Source organism: Cololabis saira, chromosome 5, assembly GCF_033807715.1.
Source record: "Cololabis saira isolate AMF1-May2022 chromosome 5, fColSai1.1, whole genome shotgun sequence".
NCBI classification, from domain to species: domain Eukaryota; kingdom Metazoa; phylum Chordata; class Actinopteri; order Beloniformes; family Belonidae; genus Cololabis; species Cololabis saira.
In genome coordinates this window covers 27549477-27570397 of record NC_084591.1, presented here as the reverse complement: position 1 = coordinate 27570397, position 20921 = coordinate 27549477, and the positions used below count along the sequence as shown (strand labels likewise).

General features: G+C 38.9%; 1 protein-coding gene across 1 annotated transcript; it reads left to right on the top strand.

The window, feature by feature from the left end:
- Window positions 1-2732: 2732 nt before the first annotated feature.
- washc4 (WASH complex subunit 4) lies at window positions 2733-20880 on the top strand. Its single transcript, XM_061721427.1, has 33 exons — window positions 2733-2866; window positions 4685-4824; window positions 4927-4980; window positions 5062-5127; window positions 5278-5323; window positions 5431-5498; window positions 5573-5655; window positions 6604-6646; window positions 6775-6878; window positions 7962-8082; window positions 8191-8314; window positions 8410-8537; window positions 8641-8801; window positions 8934-9060; window positions 12426-12551; window positions 12654-12761; window positions 12877-13023; window positions 13114-13193; window positions 13274-13379; window positions 13523-13639; window positions 14686-14854; window positions 15779-15933; window positions 16021-16095; window positions 16186-16290; window positions 16381-16515; window positions 17978-18086; window positions 18176-18242; window positions 18424-18510; window positions 18784-18931; window positions 19030-19126; window positions 19209-19405; window positions 19535-19631; window positions 19784-20880. Exons 1-33 carry the CDS (start codon window positions 2806-2808, stop codon window positions 19846-19848), a joined length of 3516 nt encoding a protein of 1171 aa, XP_061577411.1. The 5' UTR covers window positions 2733-2805; the 3' UTR covers window positions 19849-20880.
- Window positions 20881-20921: the final 41 nt, after the last annotated feature.

Here is a 20921-nt window from a genome sequence, read left to right as displayed (position 1 = left end):
TGTATTTATAAAGCACCATATTTTCTTCACTGTTTTAAGGAGGTGGAACTTTGTTAAATCAATAGCACACAAAAAGGTGCTGAAAAAAAATTATATCATATTTTGCATGTGTTATCTAATTAGCACTCCTGGCTGTCTGTTGGTATAAGTGTTGTATACTTCTTTTGTTTGCTGTATACTTGCCATTTCTTTAAATCCACTTACTATAAAGTTACAACAAAGAGGTCCCCAGAGTTTTGCTCAGGACACCAAAAAGATAAAAGGCCCTAGATCCCAGTTTGTTTGTTTTTTTTGTTTTTTTGCGTTTGGATGGTTTTGGACAATGTTTGATGTGAAAGCATCGAGTAAATGAAGTGCACCATACAAATAAACCTTTCCTCACTTTAATTCAATTCAAAAACACTTTATTTGTCATGGAATCATCGGGAACAGAGAACACAACGACACAAACAGAAATAAGGCATCTAAACATTTAAGCGTCTTTGAGATCTTTTAGAAGCGCTCTATAAATAAAATTGCTTATTATTTATTATTATTAAACAAACATAACGTAAAAACAAATTAACATAAAAACACTAAGTGTAAACTATGTAACTGTCTTTTTTATTTGACTTTTCTTATCTTTTTTGGCCAAATGTTGTCAATTCAATTCAATTTTATTTTATTGTCCCCCAGAGGGGAAATTCGCTTTACTGGGGGGGATAAAACCAAGAAACAGAACATAAAAGGCACAAAAACACAGAGCACATTCACACAGCTAGGACACAGCATACACAGTACACACAAATACCCTGGGGGTGCTGAGGATGTAGTGTGGAGAGTGGGGAGTGGAGTTCACAGCTGTTCATTTTTTGAGTTTTAAATTAAGTTGGGTGATGGCGTAAGATATAAAATAATTTTTCAGTCTGTTAGATTTGGTCCTGGGCAATCTGAATCTCCTGCCAGAGGGTAAAAGTTCAAACTGGGCATGGAGGTGACACTGTAGGATGTCCTGAGCCTGAGTCTAAATAAACTTGTGATGTGAGGGGTTGAGGGTGGGGTGTCCCTTATTGGAAATAGGTGGTAAAGATGTCAGATTCATGAACTTCTCAGGTGTCTGTTGAGATGTCTTATCATTTTGACCCGTGGTGGGATACAAGGGGAGCACTGGTTTGCCCGGAATATTGTAAATCTTCATCTTCAGGATCTTCAAATCCCCGCTGGAACTCACTGAGACTGTTTTTGATTAATTCCGAGTTCAGTCCGAGCTTTTCATCCGGTAACCAAGTTAATTTACAGAGTTGCAAAGTCAGTGTATAACTCCTTTCCATTATTCTAGTATAAGGACTTTGACTATGTCAGATTTTGCGCATTATTTCAGATAGTCCAGCTATATCCAAATCAGGGGACGGTATTCGCATACAATTCTCCTGTACTCGGGGAATCTGGTTTATTCTCCTCATTTAGCTCAATGGTCTCAGCCAGTTCTGCAGGACGAGCAGTTTTTGCAGAATTGGAGTCCCCCCCCCCAAGGGTTTTCCACAAGTATACCTACACAGTCACCCTTGTTCATCCATTGTTTAACATTTTTGTCAAGCCCTCCTGTAAATATTTTCTCGCAGCTTTGAAAATGTGTGTGTGGATAATGCCACAAAACACCAAGATGATAACATAATAATAATTATGAGGATGATAATAATTCAAACAATTAGCTTTATTAATCCAAAGTACAGAAATGTATCTGGAAAGAATGCAGGTGATTCATAATTGTATTACAATAGTAATAATAATACATGTTAGGAGCAGTAAATCTATCTTAAAATGTAAGATACTGGACCGGTTGGGTTGGTGGGACAGCAGCGGAAAATTTATAGGTATAGACCTAACGTAATAGTTTTGTCGGCCGTGGTTGAATTGGTTTGATATTGGATATTGGATATTCAACATTCAACACCCATAAAACTTGTGATACATACCACTGATTTTGGTCAAACCACTTGTGATGTGTTCATGGTCATCTAGACTATATATCACAAAACAGTAATTATTAAAAAATCATATAACAAATCATATATATGGGCTGATTTAATGTGGTTTAATGAATTCAACACCCATAAAACTTGTGATACATACCACTGATTTTGGTCATATTGCTTGTGATGTGTTCATGGTCATCTAGACTATATATCATAAGAGAGTAATTTTTATAAAATCATATTATGGGCTGATTTAATGAAGTTTAATGAATTCAACACCCATAAAACTTGTGATACATAACACCGATTGTTTTATGGGTGTTGAATTCATTAAACCACATTAAATCAGTTAAATTATATGATTTTTTAATAATTACTGTTTTGTGATATATAGTCTAGATGACCATGAACACATTACAAGTGGTTTGACCAAACTCAGTGGTATGTATCATAAGTTTTATGGGTGTTGAATGTTGAATATCCAATATCCAATATCAAACCAATTCAACCACGGTGTTATGTCGCCTAGGGGTCTCCATAACTTTGTAAATATATGTTGTTTTTAAATGCACTATATAAATAAGTGTACATTTTTTATTTCTATTATTATTTTACACAAAGCGGAACAAAACTGTGTGCAGCACACAACTGAGAAGTGGGTGATCTCCTTCTTTTGTTTCCCCATCCTTGCAGAAAATCGTTTGGGAATGAAACTACCGGCGGTTTCCTGTGGACTCCATTTCCCATGATCCATAGCGGCCACAATCACAAGATCCATCATGGGACGTCGAAGAGCTACTTTCTAACAGCGCGGTGTCACAGGTTCATCTGTCCTGGCCGTCCCGACACTATGGCGGTGGAAACCATCGCGCCTGACTGGGAGTTTGACCGTTTTGACGACGGTTCACAAAGTAAGTGCTCGGTGCAGTGCGGGTTTGCAGGAAAAGGCGGCGAAGCCCGGCGTCTTCTGCAGCCAGCGTTAGCTCGGGTCGCTAGTGAGATGCGCTGTCACTTCACTTCCTAAAGGAAAAAGACCGAAAACTCCGACGCTTTCTAATTAAACTGATAGCCTTAGAAGCGTGTCGTGTTGTATTAAAGTTGGCATCTTCAGACTCGTTAGAATGAGGGCTGACACTCGTGAAAGGGAGAGCTAGCTGGAGCTAAGTTAAGCCTGAATTATTGGTCTGCGTTAAATCGACGCAGAGCCTATGCCGTAGGTTACGCCGTAGGTTACGCCGTAGGCTCTGCGTTGGTGTAACGCGGAACCATGAATCAGCCTCTAGCCGACGCAATCATGCAGTTTGACAGCTGATCAGTTTGATAGTTGAATAGTTTTCACAGCAGTGTAAATAATGGTGTTATTCCTGTTTATTTATCCTCAAATACGGCTGACACTCTGCTTTGAGTTTGGAGTTGGATGTTTGCTTCTTTCTGATTTACAAAACTAATATTTACGCTGGCTGCGTCTGTTTTTACACCCTTTTACTGGAGCTCATCGCGACTAAAGCTCTTTACTGGGTTCACCACTGTCATACAAATACCCTTTCCACCACACATTTTTCTTGATAATGTTGAATTTCTTTTTAACTTAATTCCGTCATTATACAGAGTGTAAACACTACAGATATTACAGTGTAATTCAAGCATGTTGTTTTTTGATTGATTGATTGAAGAATGTATTAGAAGAATTGCATAGGATCAGGTACAGTTTCATGACAGTACAGATTCGCTGATACAAATTCAACTAAAAGGCATTATTCCAAGAAAGCATTACACTTGTTTACATTGGAGACCTTTTTTAAACTCATATAACATTGAATGACACACAGGTAAGAAGCAGTACTTTGTAGGGAAGATTGTAAAAAAAGAAAAGGGGGGAATTACTGTTATTTTGCACCGAGAGAGACTAAAAAGGTGATGAGACAAATAGAATAGGCTAGGTAATACAAAACAAAAGCAGAAAACAAAACAAGAAGCAATAATCAGAAGGAACAGCGGGATGTGCAGTAGAGGCTTTGATTATTCCCAGTTACGAGTAGCAGCCTCCTGTAGTTGTTTTTTTAGGGCAGACTTGAAGGAGATTAGGGATTTGCTCTCTTTTATGGCTGTCGGTAAGGAATTCCACATGTTTCAATAGATAGATCTTTTCTTACTCAAATAGACATAATAATATGGGTATAACTGGATAACAGAAGAATGCGAAAGGCTGTCAGGCGTAAGAGTATATGTAGTTCTTATGAACGTTGAGTAAATACTGAAACGTTAACATAGGGCTGTGCGATTAATCGATTCTAAATCGGATTTATTAATCACAATCGATGTTAAAAAAAGGAAAATCGGAAAATAAATTTTCCTTTTTTGCAGCTGGCTGCATTACAGACAGAGCCCGTCTAGTCATCTTTGTTTGGTCAAGAAAATTGTAAATGTTGTCACTTTACTAAACTCAAGGAGGATTTACAATATCTTTCAATTGAACTTCATTCCCAATAGGGAAATTTGTTTGCTATTTTTCTTTAAAAATAAAGATAAAATATTTGAAACAATTTATTCCATTGTCTTTTGTAGTTTTACCAAAAAAATCGAAATCGAAAATCGGGTTTTCAGAGAAAAAAATCGGGATTTTATTTTTGTCCAAAATCGCCCAGCCCTACGTTAACATGAAATGTCTATAAGCAGAAGTAGTAAACACTGACTTGTACACTGACATTATTAAACCTTCCACCTGATAGAAATACACACAGAAGTTCAACTAAAGAACTACAGTAAGTTTCTGGAGGAGTACGCGGCTCAGCTGAAGGGCATCGAAGAAGCTCTGGATGACTCCATTGGAGATGTGTGGGACTTCACTCTGGATCCCATTGCTCTGAAGGTTAAACAATGGTTGCGCAATGACCTGAAAAGCTTCATAGTAACATTGCACAAATTTAACGTCCGTAATTTCCTTCTTAATGTTTTTTCTGCTCTCTTTCAGCTTCTCCCGTGCGAACAGTCATCCATATTAGAGTTAATTAAAACGGAGAACAAGGTAAATTGAATACACAATTGAAATAGTTAAAACTAATCCTCACAAAGTTTGAATTATATCGACTATCTCTGTTGTGTGCAGGTTTTGAACAAAGTTATCACGGTGTATGCTGCTCTCTGCAGTGAAGTGAAAAAGCTCAAGTATGAGGTAAGCTTTGTAAGATCTGTCTGTTCTGAGCTGTTGTGTGGTTAGTTCGTGTTTTTCGTACGAGGAAAAACACTTCTTAACAACATCAAACACCATTTCAGTTTACCCTTTTCTTCTGTTGTACACTAATGGGAAAGAGTTTCTTTACAGGCAGAAAACAAGTTTTACAATGGCTTATTGTTCTATGGAGAGGGAGGTAATTGTCTGCTCTTATCTACAATCACGTGTCTTTTGCATAATACATTATATGTAAATACACAGCAAAGCATGATAATAAAAAGTATAACCAAATTTGTGTTATAGTGCCTGAAACGAGTATTGTTGAAGGAGAGTCCCAGATTCAGATGGGCAGATTCATTTCATTTCTGCAGGTAGGTAGTAACTAAATTCTTCTATATATATATACAAGATCAGTACAGTAGTTTCTGTAATTGTTCCTTCACAGGAGCTGTCCTGCTTTGTGTCAAGATGCTATGAAGTGGTCGTCAGTATTGTTCATCAGCTGGCTGCGCTCTACAACAGCAGCAAGTAAGTTTCCTGAAAGGAAGCTAGTAGAGAGACACAGTCACTTTGCTGTTTTCAGATTGGCTTAAATGTGTCCATTGTTGAGTTATTGTGCATTTTACATTCACACACCTCATTAAGAACCAACAACAACTGAAAGGTTCGTTCGTTTGATGGGGCGGCAGTAGCTCAGGTGGTAGAGCGGGTCGTCCAATGATCGGAAGGCCGGCGGTTCGAATCCCGCTCTGTCCCAGTTTGCTGTCGTAGTGTCCTTGGGCAAGACACCTTACCCACCTTGCCCCGTGTGAATGTGTGTGAATGTGTATGAATGTTGGTGGTGGTCGGAGGGGCCGTTAGGCGCGATATGGCAGCCACGCTTCCGTCAGTCTGCCCCAGGGCAGCTGTGGCTACATGTAGCTTACCACCACTGGTGAGAATGTGTATGAATGAATAATGATTTCTGTAAAGCGCTCTGGGTGCCTAGAAGGGTGCTATATAAAACCAAGTCATTATTATCATTCCCTCCATGCTCCCGCAACATCAGAAATGTTTTTCATGTAGTAATCAATAGCTATCCATAGACGCATACAAGTATGCACAGCTCCCTCTTCTTTACTGGTTTGCTGAGTGTGTGCTTGTCAGATTTGATGTTTTTTCAGTCATTAATACAATCCAAGATGTGTTGGTAAATATGGAATCCATTGAATTGGTTCCCAAAATTGATGAATCTCTAGTCATTGTAAAACTGCTAAAATCACAACTCTTTTTTTATGAACATTGGACAGAATAGATTAAGACAAACGCAAAGTTTTTGTATCAAGTGTGAATTATTAAACAATGCTAGCATCCATTTCTTGAGAAGTGTAATTCTAAATAATTGTCATTTAGTTCTGGTTTAAATGTGCCCTTCCTGCCTCACTCTGTTATATTACAAGATGAAATGTGGCAAATCATCCTCCTTTCATATTTTAGGGGTTCAACAAAAATCATTGAGTCATCGGGTGTCCATTTCCAGGTGAGCTGTAAAACTTAGTGACTCTTCTAATGGTTTATTTATTTATTTTAGACTGAATGAATTATTTTTAGTAAGCTTTTATCAGCCTGTTTTCCCTTCTTGAGTCAGTTTTGTGTTTGTTTTTTCAGATCGTGTATGAACATCTGGGAGAGTTATTGGTGGTATTGCTCACACTTGATGAGATTATGGAAAATCATGGCACGTTGAAAGACCACTGGAAGATGTATAAAAGGTTAAGAGACACAAACTATAATTACAAGCAACAGCTAAAATTAAAGAATGTATATTTGTACTGCATATGGTGTATTTCTATAGCAGTATTTTACTTAATTTTTTTCCACTTCAGAATCAAAGTTGCTGCCTGTCACACCTACAAAGAGTTTATCTCATATTAAATGTGCATACACATATTTAACATAGTTAACAGACCACACAAGTAAACTGCAAGATGCATTCATTCTCAACTGCATGAAATGTGTCTAAAAAATGAATTAAGTGTACATGTATAAGTAGAGGCTAATGCATAAAAAAAAAAAAATCAAACAGAAATAACTGAGATCATCTGTTGGCAGCACTGAAGGGGATATATCTGCAAACTTTGTTTCAAAGCTGAAGGCATGTTATTAGAATGGCTTCAGCCTATTTGAATACACCGTCATTGCTCTTTGAATATTTTTTTTCTGCAGATAGAAAATCACTGAAAGTGTAAATTTTTTTACGCAGTCCTGAATGCCTTGTTAATTTAAAAAAAACGAACAAAGCAAAAAGATGTATAAGATGCTACAAAATAATTATCAACTTAGCTTATATACAGGACTGTCTCAGAAAATTAGAATATTGTGATAAAGTTCTTTATTTTCTGTAATGAAATTAAAAAAACAAAAATGTCATACATTCTGGATTCATTACAAACTGAAATATTGCAAGCCTTTTATTATTTTAATATTGCTGATGATGGTTTACAGCTTAAGATTGAGATTCCCAGAATATTCAAATTTTTTGAGATAGGATATTTGAGTTTTCTTAAGCTGTAAGACATGATCAGCAATATTAAAATAATAAAAGGCTTGCAATATTTCAGTTGATTTGTAATGAATCCAGAATGTATGATGTTTTTGTAATTGCATTACAGAAAATCACAATATTCTAATTTTCTGAGACAGTCCTGTATAGTATACACCAAAAGTTGGGACACACCTTCTCATTCAAACAAATGGGGAAGTATGTCCAAACTTTTGGTCCTTTTTGGTACTGTGTATATATACAGTATATCATATAAATAAAGTACTTATGTGTTGTTTTATTTTGCAAATAGGTTATTAAAGTCTGTACATCATAACCCTGGAAAGTTCTATATTCCTGAGGAAAAGCTGAAACCATTTGACAAGCTCTTACTCAAGCTGGAAGGGCAACTGTTAGACGGGATGATACTGCAGGTGACTTATTGTCTTACAAACATTTATTATGTTTTAATTTAACGTTGTATTGTGAATTGTTTAGTTAAAAAAACCTTTGAGTGACATTTAATTCCAAATATGTGACAGGCCTGTGTTGAGCAGAGATTTGATGATCCAGGGGAAGGAGTGACTGTTGCCAAAAACGGTGCCTTTGCTGAAGAGTTTGCCTACAACATTCGCAGCATTTTCACAAATGTGGAGTCCAAAATTGGTCAGTTTCTCTTCTGATTTATAGAAGAATTTTAGCTTTGCCTCAGTGTCATTTTGAGGTGATTTATGACTATTTATTTTTCTTTTGTGTTTCAGGTGAACCATCAGAAATTGACCAGAGAGATAAATATGCTGCTGTCTGTGGTCTCTTTGTACTTCATTTTCACATTTTCAGAAGTGTTGACAAAAAACTCTACAAGGCGCTACTCGATGTCTGTAAAAAGGTATTCTTGCCCAGCTTTCTTACTTTGTCCATGAAAAGTTAGGCGCATTGTTTTACTTTAAATTGTCATTCTCACGTGTTTTTGTGTGCACATTTGATCGTAGGTTCCAGCTGTCACTCTTATTGCAAACATCATCTGGTTTCCCGACACGTTCCTCATCGCTAAAGTCCCGGCTGCAGCTAAAACCATGGACAAAAAGAGTCTTCAGGGAATCAAAACACAAAGAGACACATACCTGCAACAAAGAGCTGCAACGTTGACAAAGTCAGTACGGCTAGAAATCGGCTATATTATAAAACAATTAAGAATCTGATTACTTCACGTATAGCTGGATTTATTTCAATTAAATTTATTTTAGGATTAGGAATTTGACAAATCATAATCTTTTTACTCTAGGGATGTCCAGTCTTATTATGTGTTTGTAACCTCCTGGATGATGAAGATGGAGTCTATCCTGTCCAAAGGGCATAAAAATGACAAGCTGGCAGAAGATCTCAACAGCAGGTGTAACGTGTTTGTACAGGTAAGTGGTGAAAGTTAATATTCCAAGAAGTTGTTGTAAACTGTTTGAACTGTTGAATTAACCATCTGCTTCCAACGTCATGTTTGGTTTATACATTTCAAATTTTATACCAACCAGGGGCCAGATTCACCAATATGTTCTTAAGAACAATCTTAAGAAATGTCTTAAGATCTAAAATTAAGAAGTTCATAAGAAAGTTCTTAAAAAGAACCCTGTCTATTAAGACATGTAGGTCTTAAAAGATACATTTTGGTATAAATTATAACAATGTGCTATAAAAAAACCTTGTTGATGTCTTCGTTTTTATAAAATTTGAAAATATAATTTAACTCGTAGGTCGCCATTGTTGTTTACATTCTGGGTAGTGACGTCAGACGGTGGCTCCTGCTGGCCCCCGTCCACTGTTTTGACACCCAGAAACAGATGAAAACACAGCTAAAAAGGTGACGGCGCACCAGAAACACAGATCAAAATACAGCTAAACATTAAGGTGACGGCGCACCTACAAAAAAGTAAAAAAATAAAAATAAAAAAAAAGTACCGCACCATACAGCATGAACTATAAAAACACCATCAAACTCAGAGACTAACAGACCACACGTTTCAACTAGCAGATAGCCGATGCTACAATAAAAACCCCAGCCAGATCTGGCGTCATTAAATAAAATAAAGATGTTCTTGCCTATTTGACGCGAAGTCTGCGCCTCCCGTTTCGTCAAAGTCCCGGGCCAGTCCCCTCAGCCTCTGGTCTGTCATCAAACGGGGGACCAGCCCCGAGGCCGGTTTTAGGGGGCGGCAGGGGTGGGAGACGGCGTAGGCTACGCCGTCGGCTGAGGGGACTGGCCCGGGACTTTGACGAAACCGATACTATTAGGGAAAATTAATAATAATTAAAGCTGCAAGCAGCGATGAACGGGCCCTCGCACTCACGTCCACCGCCCCCCATAAGCATATCAGAAATGACACCACCCACGACTTCCTATGTCAAACCATTCAAAAGTTATAGCAGAAAAAGGGACAACCAATCAGAAGAAGGGGCGGGGCTAATTCCGGCCAATGAAGGTCAAGGACTCCATAAAGAATCTGATGACACCACCCACGACTCTCTATGTCAAACCATTCCAATGTTATAGCAGACAATCGGGACAACCAATCAGAAGAAGGGGCGGGGCTAATTAAGGCCAACGAAGCTTAAGAACTCATTACAGAGTCCCATGACACCACCCACGACTTCCTATGTCAAACCATCAAAAAGTTATAGCAGAAAAAAGGGACAACCAATCAGAAGAAGGAGCAGGGCTAATTCAGGCCAATGAAGGTCAAGGACTCCATAAAGAATCTGATGACACCACCCACGACTCTCTATGTCAAACCATTCCAATGTTATAGCAGAAAATCGGGACAACCAATCAGAAGAAGGGGCGGGGCTAATTAAGGCCAACGAAGCTCAAGGACTCATTACAGAGTCCCATGACACCACCCACAACTTCCTATGTCAAACCATTCAAAAGTTATGGCAGAGAAAAGTATTCTAGGGGGCGCTGTTGAGCCGTTAGGCCACGCCCATTAATGCAAACCATGAAATATCAAATTTATCGCCAAGTCTGTCTTGCATGTAAAATTTGGTGACTTTTGGAGAACTAGCAAATATGGACCAATCAGATTTCAAAATGGCCGACTTCCTGTTCGGTTTCGGCCATGGCTCCAAGAGACTTTTCTTTAAGTTGTGCCATGATACAGGTGTGTAGCGATTTTCGTGCATGTACGTCAAACCGTATTGTGGGGCTTGAGGCACAAAGTTTTCCGGGGGGCGCTGTTGAGCCATTTTGCCACGCCCATTAATGCAAACCATGAAATATTAAATTTACCGCCAGGCCTGGCTTGCGTGCCAAATTTGGTGCCTTTTGGGGAACTATCAAATATGGACCAATCAGATGAAGGGGGGGTGCGCTTGTTGGCGTCTAGCGTCGCCACGGTAACACTTTTGAAAGAGAAAAGTAATGCGTGTAGTCGCAGGATGGAGACGCACATTTTGATGTATAACACATCTGGGTTCACGATACGGTTCGGGCCGTATTAATTCTCGAAGGAATGGCATATATTGCTCCAAAATTACGCGATTAATTCAGAATGTTCAAAATGGCCGACTTCCTGTTCGGTTTCGGCCACGGCGCCAAGAGACTTTTCTTTAAGTTGCGACATGATACAGGTGTGTACTGATTTTCGTTCATGTACGTCAAACCGTATTATGGGGCTTGAGGCGCAAAGTTTTTTCTGTCTGAACCAACCAGATGAAGGGTGGGCGCGCTTTTTGGCGTCTAGCGTCGCCACGGTAACGCTTTTGAAAGAGAAAAGTAATGCGTGTAGTCGTAGGATGGAGACGCACATTTTGATGTATAACACACTTGTGGGAACGTTACGGTTCGGGCCGTATTAACTGCCGAAGGAATGGCATAAATTTCGCCAAAATGACACGATTAATTCAAAATGGCCGACATCCTGTTGGGTTTCGGCCATGTCGCCAAGAGACTTTTCTTTAAGTTGTGTACTGATACAGGTGTGTAGCGATTTTCGTGCATGTACGTCAAACCGTATTGTGGGGCTTGAGGCACAAAGTTTTCCGGGGGGCGCTGTTGAGCCATTTTGCCACGCCCATTAATGCAAACCATTAAATATCAAATTTTTCGCCAGGCCTGACTTGCGTGCAAAATTTGGTGACTTTTTGGGGACGTTTAGGGGGGCAAAAAGGCCCTCCTTTCGTCAGAAGAAAAAAGAAAGAAAGAAAGAAAAAAAATTCCTACAGATACAATAGGGCCTTCGCACTGCAAGTGCGAAGGCCCTAATTAACTACCACGCTAACTAACATGCTAACAAACAGTTAACAGGCTCTTTTTGTAATTAATTACAAAGTATATCCTCAAACTATGACCTACTAGTCTAAACTTGTCTAAAATGTGTTAAAAAAGGTGATATTAGAGGCCTACCGTTTCACAGACGAAATTTTAAGACAGGTCAAGGTTGTCTTAAAGTTAAGAAAAAAGTCAATAACAAATTTGAGAACTTTTATTTCAAGAATACCATTTATTCTTAAGTTTTTTCTTAAGAAGAAAGTTGAGAAAATACTTAAGAACTTTTTTGGAGAATATGACTTCTTCTCTTTTTTCTTCTTAAGACTGAACTTAAGAAAAAAAATGACACTTAAGAAGATTTATTTTCTTAAGAATGTTTTGTGAATCCGGCCCCAGATCTGCTGGAAAGAAAAGTCTCCAGTATTGCTCGTTACTCTGTTTTCACATAAAGAAATGTTTATTAATATTAATGTGGCTTCACTTTCAGTCTCTTTTTGTGCTTTCCGTCACTTGAAGGGCATCCTGTATGCGTACAGCATCAGCACAATCATCAAGACCACTATGAACATGTACATGTCGATGCAACGGCCCATGACTAAAACATCAGTCAAAGCACTTTGTCGACTAGTTGAGCTGCTCAAGGTATGTGTATGTGCGTGCACATACTTTTAAGTGTGTCTACATTAATTCCATATTAGACCAAAATGAATTTGGCTATGTTACATCATGTGATTCTCCCGCCAGGCCGTGGAGCACACATTTCACAGACGGTCCATGGTTGTAGCCGACTCCGTTTCTCACATCACTCAGCAACTCCAGTCTCAGGCTCTCAGTGCTGTCAGCACTGCAAAGGTAAACTCCACATGACTCGTATCACTGCTGTGTAAAGGACGAGTTTGTAATATAGATGAAGTGTTTTAGCATTTCTTTTTAACATTTTGTAATTATTATTCATTTATCCTTTAAGAAAAAGGTGATCTCTGACAGGAAGTACAGTGAGCAGCGGTTGGATGTGCTGTCGTCGTTGGTGCTGGCAGAAAATGCTCTTAGCGGACCAAGCACGAAGGAGCGACGCCTGGTGGTTTCTCTTGCTTTGTGTGTCGGTACTCAGCTGGTACGATGGATCAAAGTCTGTTATTAAACGTGTATATACACAATCCTTTCTTTTAGCCTGCTTTGTCACTATCTTTATTTACTGCCCTAGAAAACCTTCAAAGATGAAGAACTACTTCCCTTGCAACTTGTGCTGAAGAAGCTGGATTTGATCAGTGAGCTTAGTGAAAGGTAGGACGTTATCATCGTATGATATCATATATACTTTAGGTAGATGTAAACATCTAACAGTCTGGTTTAATTTGATTCAGGGTCAAGCTGCAGTGTGATTGTAGTTTCCTTTACTGGCACCGAGCTGTGTTTCCCATATACTTAGACGATGTATACGACAATGCAGTGGATGCAGCACGAATACATGTGAGTAGAACATGCTATTGATGATTATACACTGAGCCGTTGAAAATAACACTAATTTGTTGTTTTCTTGTTTCACTGTTTGTTATTGGTGCTCATCCTGCTGGTCCACACTACTGCTTGATAACTGGCATTGGTTGGAGCAGTACATGTTTAGTGCACTAAGGGACAGCGTGCCATCCATGCAGCATGCCAAGCACATGGAGTCATGTGCCCAGCTGCTGGAGAGCTACGACAAGGAGATCATGGATGTGTTCAATGAGGTAAGAGGCAGAAGAGAGGAGCCATGAAGTCACAATTGTTGATGTGTTATAGATGGGTGGGCTCTTCATGGTGGAGTGCTAATATCTACAGCCAGTGAAGGTAAACCTCAATAGAATAGAAGACTTTATTTAGAAATTCATATATTCATATATATTATAAGAGAAATTCAGTCGTGCAGCAGCCAAAACACACACACACTTTATACAAAAAAATTAAAATAGAAATAACCAATAAGTAGTTAAATAATAAAAAGAGCAATATAAAAGTAGAAAAAGAGTATGTACAAGAGAGAAAAAAATAGTAAACACCAAAAAAAATGGATAATATTTACAAAAAATTTACAAATATTTTCAAAAATACTTGAGGTATTTGAGGTATTTACTGGTTATTGCACTTATAAAGGGACAGGTTTATTACAACTTAACAACTAACTATTTTATGGCTGTAAATCTGCTATATTTAGGGGCGTATTTAATAGTTTTTGGGGCCGTGTACCCGAGGCGATATGATGTATATAGTTCCTAAGAAACCTTGAAAGTGTATCATTAAACATATTTGGGTGGTGGTTAGCTCTGTAACCTTGAGAATCCAGTTTGAGCCTGTCTTCTGCTGAATCTAGCAAAGAAAAGGAGGATGCAGTTGGAGCAGTTAATCTGTACAAAGGTTATACAAGTACATTGTCACACTATGCATGTCTTAAAAAGCAGGAAAGTCTGTATTTGCATTATTTTGGGTTGGGCGAAACAGAACAATATTGTTTGCTTTAGGTGCAGGAGTACCCGCACCTGCAAAGTTGATCACATCAAGTCAGGGGTAGAAGACCACAAATCTCTGATGATCAGATTACAAGTGCATTATAACTTTTTAGGGGAACTGCAAGCGGTTGTTATTTCTTCAAAAATGTTAATTTAAAGAAGTGTCAATTTTGATATTTCGTCATCATCTGTGTGAGCGGTGTGATATTTATTTGAGTTTGAAATTAAATCCATATGTGATTTAAATGTTCATCCTGATGTCATTTGTTTTTCTTCGTGCTTTCTTGCAGCACCTCCTCGACAAGCTGTGTAAGGAGATTGAGAAGGACCTACGTCTTTCTGTTCACACCCACCTGAAGCTGGACGACAGGAACCCTTTTAAAGTTGGCATGAAGGACCTGGCCCACTTCTTCTCCGTCAAACCCATCCGATTCTTCAACCGATTCATTCACATAAAAGGTGCGGGAAAAACTCATCATGTGAGAAATATATAATTTAGATTAGGGATGGGCATTATTTATAGATTATCCATAATATATGGTTTAAAACGTTGTTGATCATGTGGAATTTGAAGCAATGTGCTGAATTTGACTGTTTCAAAGCTACCAACAGGGCCATGAGGCAATATAACATAAACATGAAGAGCAAAAGCTTAGTGTGGGACCTCTTTGAACTCGGGAATAATGGAAAAAAAATATTGAACCTTGATCTTTTCAATTCCTTAGATAAATTATATAATTTTATATATATTACTTGTACTTAATTTCAAGTTTAAAAAAAAAAATAGAAAAAAGGAAGTGAATGGAGCGAGGTTCCTCAAACTGGCAAACGCAGATACCGGCAGAGTGAGTTTTTGTTTTTTGGGGGGGGAGGGGGGGTTTGTTTGTAACTTTGGGCTCTGCTACTTCAGTTCAGCTCTTTCTTTTGTTGTTTTAAACAAAACGGTTGATGCCCAGTGAATATTATTGAAAATAAAGAATAAATGGAAAAACATTGTTCCATATTATTTTCTATAAATTAACTGTATTTTATATAGTTGTCTACAATATTTATTATATGTATAATAATGAAGATGAATTGATAATTGATCATTAATTTTCCAGATGATCGAGAGAGTAGAGTTCTAAAAATGCCCATCTCTTATTTTGACTGTCATTTATATGCTTCTATTCTAGTCTTGTTGACATCTCACTGTTTCGTACAACAAACCACCATTACTGGTTCACATAAGCATTCAGGTCTGCAGCTGACCACTAGTGTAGACCTAAAATTCAGGAATTGCCCTTAACCAGTAAACGTTGCACATTAATTAAAACCTGATCAGTGTTAAAGTGTGACGAGGTGACATCATTATTTCATCTGTTTTTTTTAATGCTGTTGCAGCTTATGTGACCCACTATCTGGATAAAACTTTCTACAACCTGACCACCGTCGCTCTGCATGACTGGGCCACCTACAGCGAGATGAGAAACCTTGCTACGCAGCGCTACGGACTCACGATGACAGAGGCTTACCTTCCCAGCCAGACCTTGGAGCAGGTGTGTGTACTCGCACATCGGACTTCATGGCCTTCATGGAGAAGAATGAAGAGTTTGTTCACGGTGTCTTCTATGTGTTCTCATCAGGGTTTAGATGTTCTCGAGATTATGAGGAACATTCATGTTTTTGTCTCACGCTACCTCTACAATCTCAACAACCAGGTAAGACGCCACTATTTTAACATTCATTCACACAATGTTGTTGTCTGTGCATCGCTTAAACCTTGATCTGAAATTATTCCCCTCTAATAGATCTTCATAGAAAAGGCAAGCAACAACAAGCATCTGAACACCATCAACATCCGCCACATTGCCAACTCCATCCGGACACACGGCACGGGCATCATGAATACCACCGTGAGTTCACAGGAAACGTGTCACTGTGGGCGCAAGTCTATTTCCTTTACATATGAAAGCTTGTACAAATCCTCTCTCTACTTTCATCAGGTCAATTTCACCTACCAGTTCCTGCGGAAGAAGTTCTACATCTTCAGTCAGTTTATGTACGATGAACACATCAAGTCCAGACTCATTAAGGACATTCGCTTCTTCAGAGAGACAAAGGACATGTCTGATCAGAAGGTGAGCTCTCTCTCTGTCCAAATGTAATCACTTTAGAGAAAATATTTGAAGTTTTTCTGTGAAAATGTAATGCCATGGCAAATGTGTGTTGTAGTTAAAGCTAAAAGTAGTCCATCAAAACAGATACACCGTAATTACTTCAACTCCTCAGGACTCACTGAGAGCATTTCGAACGCAGAGTGCTTCCAAGCACTGTCTGAGTTTATCTGCTCTTCAGAATTGTACAAATAAAATGATGGGTGGTGTCATATGAAATTAGCTTTTCAACTTCTTAACTTAAAGCAGCACAATGTAACTTTCAGCTTTTGTTGAGTTTGGCGGCTCCTTTGGACAAAAGCGGTAGTGCTTTACCAGTAGTGTGGAAGGGTTCCTACCATCCACCTCCAAGTTACATAGTGCCAGTGAAGGCGATACAGACCCCTCAGACCATGACAGAGGTGTCACTAAACCTGTTGGAAGTTGATGTACCATCACAATGACTCTGGAAATATGATATTAAGGTGGAAAAGTTACACAGTGCTGCTTTAACTTCTCGTATGCGGTTCAAATCTCTGCCAAAACCTTCTGAACTGCCACTGGTTACTATGATGTGAGAGCCAGGTCGTGATTTTTTTATTTTGCAAATTCACCATGTTCTCTGTACCATTCTCATCCTTTCCTTTCAGCTCTGTCTAGTGTGTAAAAATTGACAGCTTAGCTGTGATCAAAGCGTACGTGTAGCAGAGCAGACGACTGCTTCTGGGACTCTTGAAACTGCTTCACCGTGTCTTCTGTGAGACCACTGTCATTGATTAAAACAGCGGCTGGTGCAGCGTTACTCTTTCATAGCAGTTCTGCACCCTGTGGGACTTGAACTTTGGAGAAGTAATGTTTGCTGCCCATCAGTATGATATGAGTCTTTTCTCAATGATTTAACAGTTTACATCCTGAGTCCAGGTAAAACAACCTCTACAGTTTAAAAAGAACATGGCAGCATGATTTAGGCTGCACAGCTGCATCTTCCCCACAAGGAGAAATGAGACTGATGTTTAAATGCTTGGCCATAATGCAAAGTGGTATGTTTGGATTTGGAAAATAAAAACAACATAAAGTACCAGCTGTCAGGCGTGATGATTATTTGAGTTTGTTTTGTAGCTCAGTACATCTTATTAGAGTATTTTAGAAATATTGTCGTCCAACAGCTAAAGCTTCTCAGAAATCAAAGTGAACGAAAGCTGACCATTGAAACTTTTAAAGAAAAACTGAGAAAGAGAATTGATATGTTGCAATGACCCTGTAAAAGGCTTGACTTAAACCTGCTACAGACCTCAATACCCTGCAACAATAAAACAAGAGGGGTTCCTTTACAACTACGAGACACTGAGGAAGTTATACAGAAGATGATTACTCCAGGTCATCGCCGCCAACGGTGGTTCTAGAAGCTGATAAATCATAAGCACCTAATTGTTTGTTTTTGTTTTAGTACCCATTTGAGCGAGCGGATAAGTTTAACCGTGGCATCCGAAAACTGGGTCTTACTCCTGATGGACAGAGCTACCTGGATCAGTTTAGACAGCTCATCAGCCAGATAGGTGACAACACTTTTGACATTTGAAAAGAATATGGGATATTCTTCTGAAGTTTCAGACAAAGACAAACATTTTTCACTGCTTTCTTTCAGGTAACGCTATGGGCTACGTACGCATGATTCGTTCTGGAGGACTACACTGCTGCAGCAGCGCGATCAGGTGAAAGAGTCGCTAGACTGCAGATATATTTGTCCTTTGCTGGTGGAGTTTGTCTGTGTGTTTGAGGTGTTGACTCAATGCTGTAATGATGTCATTACCTTATTTAAAAGTTGTAGGTTTTCTTTTGAAACCTCGAGACTTTTCTAGCCTATTTGACTGAGTTATTGTATGTCATCTCCAGATTTGTCCCAGACCTGGAAGATATAGTCAACTTTGAGGAGCTGGTGAAGGAGGAAGGGCTGTCAGAGGAGACTCAGAAAGCTGCTAGGTAGAAGCTTGAAACATCTCTTCTCTTGTCTACAATATACGGATGTGTGTTTCTTTACCAGGCCATCATTTCAGTTTCCAATGTATGGATTTATTTATAAATGGAAATGTGGGGGTTATTTTAAATTAGGTGTCATCGTGAGGTTTCATTATTCCATTTTCCATCAACAGTTGTCCTGCTGGTGTTGTTTATTTCCGTTGTTGCACCACAGACTGTCGGAGGAATAGGAGTCAACTACTGTCTGAAGTATTTATGACATATTTACATTTGCAGCGTTCTGGATTTGGTGCTGAGTGATCTGACCAGTAACTCTGCAGAAGGGACGGAGTACTTCCAGATGCTAGTGACTGTGTTTGCACCAGAGTTTCGTAGCGCAAAGAACATGCACCTGAGGAACTTCTACATGATTGTACCGCCACTGGTCAGTGCCACAAACCCGTCACGCTCCCATTTTCTCAGAGATGCTTTTTCTGCCATGCTTGTTATCCTAATAATTCTGACATCACAAATGCCACTCAGACTGTGAATTTTGTGGAGCACTCGATCAGCTGCAAAGAGAAACTCAACAAGAAGAACAAAACTGGGGCAGCTTTCACAGATGATGGCTTTGCAATGGGTGAGCAGGGAACAGAAGTGAAAGAATCATCTTTGAGTCCTTGTTTCAGGGTTGGCTCGTAACTTACTCACTTCTCTCTCAGGTGTGGCATACATTTTGAAGCTGCTGGACCAGTACCTGGAGTTCGACTCTTTGCACTGGTTCCAAGCTGTCCGGGACAAGTACTTGAAAGAGATGAGTGCAGTGGTGAAGGAGCAGAATGTGCAGTCTGCCAGTCAGGACGAAAAGTTGCTTCAGACTATGAATCTCACTCAGAAGAGACTGGATATCTACCTGCAGGTACCAGATCTGGAAGCATTTAAGTATTGTATAGCAACAAATTATCTGTTTTTAAAAGCTGCTTTAGTGTTTATTATGAGTAAATTTATGAAGATGTTGCTTAACTCCTTGTTTTTCCTTTGATTGCAGGAGTTTGAACTGCTTTACTTTTCATTAAGCAGCGCCCGGATCTTCTTCAGAGCAGACAAAACTGCAGCCGAGGAGACACAGGAGAAGAAAGATAAAGGTCAGAAGACAATTTGGTCATAAATAGAGTCTGCACAATACTGTACAAGGCTTTTAGTAGATGATTAGTTAAATGTAGATGGAAAAGTTGTATCTTGGTTAAATGAGAGATTTAATCTGAGCAGAGAAAGTTAACTTCGTATTGTCCACCAGATGGCGCCACTAAGCCAGGAAGTTCATCAGAAGCCTCCACCGCCAGTGAAGCAGCCAAGAAGTGAGGATCACTCCGAGCTCAGCCGAGCTCAACCTCACTGGAACTCTGTGGACTGAGGAAAAGCATCTACGTGAAGATGAAAGTAGCAGACTGCACTTAAACTGTGTGGATACAGAACAGAAAAAAGCATCAAACTATTGATGAGTATTTTTATATCCCACAGCAACGCAAGGACTTTCATTAAAGACTGCATACATTTGAATGCCACTTCAGGAAGTGTCTCGTTGCGTTTCCTTTTGACAGAAACATCAGTTTAACATCACGCAGCTGGTCTCAACATTTAATATCTGTTTAATTTTGTTGCATTTCCACAAGCGCCTGTAATTTGTAAGTTTACTGGTGTAACCAGTCTAAAGTAAAAGCGAATCCTCTCTGATGTTTACACTCAGCCTGGATGGACTGGTTTATTTTTGTACAGTAGAAGCCTCAGGAGTTAGTCGAGTTTAGCCATGTAATTTTTTTAAATTAACCTGCTGACTTGCATCTTTGCCAGTCTCTTGTGTACTAAATGATTAACTGTTCATGCCTTTGCTCAAAGCTCTGAAATGAGGACCCCTGAGAATGTTTTCACTTTATGATCTTAATGTTTTATGTGCCAAACTGAAGTACTATCTCTGTGATCATTTTATGTCATGTGAATTAATGTGTGCACGTGTGCCTTTTTAAACGTTTGGGAGTTAGTTTTTGATCATTTTGATTAGAAACGGTACGTCCTAACACACGATGCGGCCATCAAGTTGACTTATTTCTCTGGTGCACTAGAAGTGCACATCACATATTTATGATTCCCCAGTTTTATAGAAGTTGCACATATGTGACATTCCATGAATTAACTTTGTAATTTAACTCAGTAAAGTCTTTGAAGATTATTGAAGCTTGTTGACTCAATGATTCAATTAAGAACTTGGCATTTAATTAAAACAATTTATGCTAAAAGTTTTGAAAGCACATGTAACATACTTAGTTGATGTTTTTTGTTGGATTTATGTGTATAAACATTAAAAATGTGTAATTAAACATTGATTTTGCCCATAAATGTGTACATTTACCTCATTATGAAAGACTCAGCGATCCCTG